This window comes from Pinus tabuliformis, chromosome 2_2 (genome assembly GCF_031772625.1).
Source record: "Pinus tabuliformis cultivar Carrire ecotype Pingquan chromosome 2_2, CPIR1, whole genome shotgun sequence".
Lineage (NCBI taxonomy): Eukaryota > Viridiplantae > Streptophyta > Pinopsida > Pinales > Pinaceae > Pinus > Pinus tabuliformis.
In genome coordinates this window covers 1081512380-1081519722 of record NC_142300.1, presented here as the reverse complement: position 1 = coordinate 1081519722, position 7343 = coordinate 1081512380, and the positions used below count along the sequence as shown (strand labels likewise).

At 39.8% G+C, this 7343-nt stretch overlaps 1 protein-coding gene across 1 annotated transcript in view; it reads left to right on the top strand.

Moving 5' to 3' along the window:
* The window catches only part of LOC149197139 (Protein kinase superfamily protein), a 36710-nt gene that overhangs the window by 3523 nt on the left and 25844 nt on the right, over positions 1-7343 (top strand). Inside the window, exon 2 of the mRNA XM_089405750.1 lies at positions 775-922. Coding sequence (XP_089261876.1) covers positions 775-922 — 148 coding nt within the window. The remainder of the gene's footprint in view (positions 1-774; positions 923-7343) is intronic.

The window sequence follows — 7343 nt, the reverse complement described above, 5'->3', positions numbered from 1 at the left end:
AATGACCCAGTTAAACAGAGTGAAAGCAAATGCATTTTTCAGCATTACAGCACTCAGAGAAACCTCTATGCAGTTTTTGCTGATGGAATGGTCACATATTTTCATGGCAAGAAATTAGAGTAGACATGCTTTTCATTATCATTTTTGTTCTATGATCTTTTATCTCTCAGTTTCTGGGGGTTTACACAGATCATTCGATGGATTAGGTAAACAAATGATTCATCCTCTCATATTTATTTCCTTTTGGTTCCATTTTTATCCCTAATATACCTCTTCGATTTCTTTATTCTGTGATATATATTTCATTCTCTCTCTCCTTATATTCAACTGAATTTAATTTTGACCATTTTTAATTAATTTTTTTCACCTTATCTTTTAATTAACTATTTATTAACCTAACCTTTCTCTCTTTCTCTGCTATATATGAAGCTTTCTCCTATTTGAAACATTGTTCTTGGTAGTTGTCACTGCTGTTTTTCCCTTGATGCTGGTAAATTGTTTACCTGAAACGTTCGGAACAAAAACATAACACACAACTTCACTAAAATTAATGCTCTCAATTTTGCTTTTGCTTTGTATCAAACCTTTTAGGTTATGTTATCGTGATTGATCTCATGACATTACTTCCCTGAGGCCGGGCAGTTTTTTTAACGTGATATCTACATTGTATTTATGCATTTTTTTCAAGGTTATTTTAATTTTTAAAACTTACAATTTGTGGAACCAAGTTTTGCTAGTTTTGTTTATTTTGTGACACTTGCATGGACTTTGCAGGAAGGCAGTTGAAAAGAAAGGCAGTACTTGGAGGGTTTTCTCATTGAAAGAGTTGCATGCAGCTACAAACAATTTCAATTATGATAATAAACTTGGTGAAGGTGGCTTTGGTAGTGTCTACTGGGGTCAACTTTGGGATGGTTCACAAGTAAGAAATTTTATAACATTTCACATGGAAGCTTTTATTTTTTCTTTAATTTTTTCCATTTCACAAGAAAAAATATATCATAATTTCATAGTTCATATCCTTATTAGGATCCCCATAGTTGATATGCAATGAAGTTATTCCTCTTCTCTTTGCTTTCTTTGTACTCCAAATGTCAACTCAACCCTTATGGGAGTTGATGTCTTGTTTGTGTGAGATAAATCGTTGATACTAATGTTACTTGGGGATAGGGTTTTAACTATGCAAGCGTGATTGAAACTATTATACTTGCAGCATAATGCATATCAAACTAGGATTGAAATTCATAGCATGGGACATAGTTCCAAACTTCCATGTAGATGGGTCTGTTTCCCATTCATATTTGTGCTTTCTTGTTAAGCTAAACATTTTTTTAATTAAATATTATTTGGGAGTTATGAGCCCCATCTTTACATTATCACGGTACCACTACAATATGCAGAAGTGTCAAACTCTTAGCCAAAGCACACATTGTTCCAGGGCAGCCATGGATTTACTCATTGCTTTTCGACCTCAATTGTAAGATTGTTAGTTTTTAGAGCACATGAACAAGACAAAACACAAGATAACAATTTCACTAAACTCACTTCAAATTCAATTCATAGCCTCACTATCACACACGATCCATCTTCTTCCTCTTGCTTCTACAAAACATATTGTTGTCACAAAAAATGAATATTTCTTTCTTGGAGGAGACGAGAACTCTGTGAGGCCCTCTGCCATTCCCCAAAAGCCTTTTGGTGTGACTTTTTTCCTAGGCACCACACGTCTTGTCTAACCTTGATCCCTAGACCATGTTTTCACACAAAACCTCCATTTATGACATGCTTGAACAACCTCCCACTTGCTTCTTCCCTCCCTCCAATTCCCACCTTTTCTTAGAATGAGACATTAGGAGAGCAGTTAGAGCTATGTACCAATAGAGCAACTAATGATGAAGGGCTTTAAGACGAATTCCTTAAACATGGCTTCTAGTCCCTTGAGTCCCATATCTATCATTTATTAAACCATGTAGTATGTTTAGGCTTCCCCCCCTCTTGGACAAGACACATCATTCATTTAATACATAGATCAAAGAGTAGCTCTAATTAAAATAACTACTGGACTATCATGGTGGGTCATATTCTCCAATCTCTGTTTCATAGTCTTAAACCAATGGATTTCTAAGGAGCTGGAGAGCTGCCATCTTAGGGCTAGAGGTCAAGCAGGTTTCTACCCCAACTACCAAATGATTGACCACATCTTCATACTATGAATCATTATCGAGGAGGCTCGTCATTGCTCTTGAAAGGTTTATAGTTGCTTTGTAAACTTTTGGAAAGTGTTTGACACAGTTCTGAGGAAGACATTATTCCAAAGACTTTGTGACATTAGCATATCTGGGGCCCTCCTGGCAATGATTATGAGATTGTATGAGTTAGTTTTGGGATGCCTTACGATGGCACATGGCCTTCCAATTTTATCCAAAGTATCATCGAGGTAAAACAGGGGAGACCCCTCTGATCGACCCTCTTTGGGATTTATATTGATGAGCTGGAGTCTTTTCTCCATGAGCACATCCAAGTGGGAGATGGTTGTCTTCTATATTAGGTATTGATTTCTCGACTCCTCTTTGCCAATGACTTGGTCTTATTGGCCCCTACTCTCGAAGACCTTCAAAAATAAATTGAAGCACTAGCCAACTTTTGTGACCTTCAACAACTAACAATCAACCTGTGTAAAACCAAGGCTTTGATCATTAATGCATTGAAGAGCTCTCTTAAAAGTCTAGCCTACATTTCTACTACCAAGGGATAGACATTGAGATGACCACAACTTACTCTTACTTGGGAGTACAGTTCACAAGGCCTCATTTTGGTATGTAGTAGGCCCTCCAACTTCGACTCAGTTAGGGTATGGTTCCTTGGTTCTCATCGAGAGAACACTTCCAAGGGTAGTTCTAGGACATCTTGTTCAAAATTGACCTCATGGAGGCAATTATCAAACCTACAATTCTTTATGGCTTTGAGATTTGGGGGCCGAGCTTGTTACAAACAGGGCGGGCCAAGATGGAGAGAATCCAAACCTTGCTTCTTAGGCGCATCATTTGTTGCAAGTCGATGATCACGTAGCCCATCATTTAGGTAGAGGTTGACGTTCACCCATTCTACCTCGAGATCATTTTTCACTTGGTTTCCTTCCCTCATAGAGTCAAGTCTCTCAGAGAGAGGTACCCCTACCTTGCACGTTGTTTCTTAGAGGCTCTCACTTTAGATTTTTCTTTAGGCTGTGCATGAGGTTGGTTCAAAAAGGCATCTCGGCTTCTCCGGTCAATGACTACCTCACCAAAGTGACTCTCCCCGTTTAAGTTCTCCCATGATGCATCGAGTCAACTCTCACCGACTAGACAGGTACTAAATTAGGTTATCAGAGAGGATATCTATAGATTGTACATTCAGGTTACGCAGACCTCACCTTCGACGCACTTGGTCTTGAAGATGCCCTTTTACCTATACCACTTTTTGGAGCTGTAGGATGGCATCATCGTTCATGCCTCTTATACATGTAGGCATTATATGCACTCACTCAGGATTCCTTTGGGGTAGCTACGGGTCCACGCTCATCGATTTTGGATAACAACGGACCACAATATATCGCAATCTGGTAGGATCTACCAAGTGTGCCATCTATAGGAGCCAAAGACTAAGATGCACCTCATTCTTAAGTGCCCTTGCTACTATGAGATCAAAGGATAGTATCATTGCCTCTTTAGGGACTTGAGTTGCTCCCTCTCTACTTTCCTCTAGTACTAGGGCCAAAGATGCTTAGCTCTCTTCATCAAGGAGATCTTTTGACACATATCTCAACTTTTGTGCACCATGCCTCACCTTGGGACGAACAAGACGATCACCTTGTACTTTCATGTTGATTTGCTAGATTGGAGCAACAAACTACAAAAAGTTCTAGAGTGCACTAGTTAGTAGAATGGTGGAACCCCATGTTTCTGCTCGACCTCTCCCTCTGGGAGACCAACCAATCTTTTTGAGATCGGTTTAGAGGTGTCAAACCGTACATTAGGACACATTCTCAGGGCATTAGAGGGATCAACTCTAGTAAGATCCAGACTAGGGTGCTTCCCACTTGTTAGACTACCTCTTAGTGCTAGAGGAGTAGCCAAAGATTCATTTAGAATTTCTTTCTTCCAACCTCAAATGCTAGGAGTATCCATCGCTCGTACATCCCCTCAGAATCATATAGTTAGACCCCTCGATGGTTCTAGAAGACTTTTACAGCGAGCCAGTGCCCAACTCAACCCCCTCACCCTCAAACATTAGAATTAGGAGACCTTGATGCCATTGACTTCATCGTCCTCTCTCTCTCTGTGGACGGGTTCTTGAGTTGTCCACTTTTCCAGTCTTAGTATTTTATATCACTGTACTAATATAGGTTTCCTTCTTTTTATTGTTTTTGACATTTTCTAAGAGATGCACTGGTACTTCCACATTGTACTCTTACTAGCTGTACTCTTTAGCCCCATTGACCTACTTTTGTGGTCATTCGTCAAACATTAATAAAATTATCTTATCTTATCTATCTTAACTAAATTCACTTCCAATTCAAGATAACTATAGAAAAGTGGCTTTGTTTGATACATTCTTATATTCCACTTCTGATAAATTAAAGAAAAGAAAGTTTTATACTTCTCCAATGTTCGAACTTTGATTTCTTCTGCCTTTGTTTTCCTAGAGACATTAAGAGGTTTTCTAGTGGTTGGCTTCAGGACACGGTCTCTTAAACCCTGTAAATAGATGATTTTGAGGGCTATCTTTTACTACACAGACACTAATTCTCCTTTGAGCTAGTGCCAACCCTCATCTAAACAAACATCTTCAGATGAAACAATCTCTTTCATTGTTTGGTGATTCTTATCTGTGACATCTTGCTATGGATCTACAACGACCCTTAATGTTCTCTGCTGAACTTCTGTTACTATTTGTTGGACGTCTTTCTTAGAGCAACAACTTCAATGTCCATTGAGTGTCACAAAGTGAAATTTTTCTTTGCTAAACTGCGTTTCCACTCAATTTGTCCTCTTGAATGTATAAAAATCCCAAGCATCGAGATGATAGATTTGGGTAACTAGGAGGTCAGCCATTGTCACCTCACCTGACAACCCTCTTTTGCTCTTCAGGCTGGCTCTCCTTCGGATCAAGGGAGGCTTCCTTAATTAGGACTGTTGGAATACTAAATCTAAGAAATGCCAAGTGATGTGAAGGGTAAATTTTTAGCTAAGCAAGTCTGAAAGTTGAATTGAAAATAAAAAGATGGTAGGCTGGGATTAGTGCCTAGTCTATTGGGTGATTGGAGTTACAACAAAGGCACAAACGAGAGGTGATATGGCTGAGAAGGACAAGCCAATGTTATCCTTTCCTTACTGCCCTGTATTGCAGAAATATACTTGGGGTTATTGCATCTGTAGATCACGACAGTGTATGCACATATGGGCTATCAAATATATCATGTGAAATGTGGTAAGTAGCCAAATAGACCATATAATACTGGTTCAAGACAATAGTACCAGCAGTTGTATGTCGAAAATATCTTGGGCACATGAAATACAATCACGCACTTGTTCCATGAAGACCAATGACTTCACAATTACAAATAACACATGAGGCGGCCCCATTTAAAACAAATTAGCATAAAAATAACAAGCCAAAATAACAGCTTGGTCAAGGTGGCTTAACTGTAATGCGAAGGTGACCCATAAAAAGTTTTGTTTCATAATTCAATAGCCAAATCAACAACATCAGTACTTGAATAAAATCAGGAATTTGCCACCCTCATGATAAGGGAGAGTCAAACCAGAAGAACCCCTTATCGACATCTGAATCACAGGAACAAACATCTCAATCAATTTGTGTATTTGTATCACTCAGAACATAAACAACAAACTTATGTTCCAAGGAATACTGAAGTTTATGCAATCCAGTCTTGTGATAACAATTCATCACAAGTTTCTAGTAACCGCAAGGTTCCACAAAAGATTAATTTAGGATGGTCAGATCCTTTCTCTGTGCGACAATTTTATATATCACTCCAAGGATCTTATCATCTTGTATCAACAAAGATAACAACTCTAAGAATTTTGGAAGATGCAAGACAAAGAAATAAATGACATGCCTTGTCAGCAATAATCTTTGAGGACAAAGTTTTTTGAAGAGGAAGGCAATGCTATGAATATAATTTATAAAAAATAATGTAAATATAGTAATGATTAATTAGTGAACATTAATTAGTAATTAATAATGAAGAGGCATGTTACTAAGGACATGACCGTACGTGAAAAGGTACCTCAGGCAGGCCCTCACTCTCATTTGTATCAGATTCTCATTCATACATTTTAATATATATTCTTGTATCTTCAATGGAGATCTTCATATTCCAAGTCTTCTGGAGTATTTAACTTTTGAGTATACGAACTTTGTTTGTTACATCTTTAGCCCCAAACAAGGCATTGTTTGGTGGCCTGCTGATATCACCTCCTCCGACAAACTCCCGCCATAGTATGTTGATCATCCTATAGTCCCATGTATGCCCAACATGCCCGGACAACCCACAGAGTCTGCCCGCTTTCCTGTCAATCCAACCCGTCACTAGTGCTGATGGAGGTCTAAAAATGTGTGGGCGCTCAACCATTGGACCCATTGCACCGCTAATACCACCACTAACTAAGCCCACATTGTGGCGGGGAATCCCTCATGGACCCCAACAATGGTTTGGCCCTCGGGCTCTCTTGGTAACCCACGGCCCTTGCTGGACTATGCTCCTCGACATGGATATATCTGGGCACCTAGCCGACTCCACCATATACCAACTCAATATCTCTAGCCATCCAAACCCAGAGAGGGATCAAAAGCGCGAACACTCGTACACAAAACAAGCCCTCCATCCTGCAGATGCTGCACCTTGTGCAACTCATGTCGCCTTGTCTCGCTAGTCTGGTCAACACATATAATCTGCCTAGGTAGCGCAACCTCTCCCTCACCAACATGTAGAGGCAACTTAACAACGCTGCAAGCCCCATCGATGTATGCCTGAAGAGGGCTGCCGTCTGGAAGTACATCAACTCTGCTAGCTGCCGATATTCTTGTTTGCTCCTCATCGATGGCTGACTCCAGGGATGGTTGCTCATCCTACTCCATCATGGGCTCAACATGAGCCACTAACTACCCCTCTACAGATAGCTCATCATGCACAACATCCTCACAATTTTGCTGTAGATGGCTATCATCTGGAAACTCTGTCACGCCTCTGGATAACTCTGTGCCTGTTGGCATCTCATCAATGGATATGTCTCCTGACACTTCATCCATGGGTGGCACCTCATCAACAGGTGGCCCTA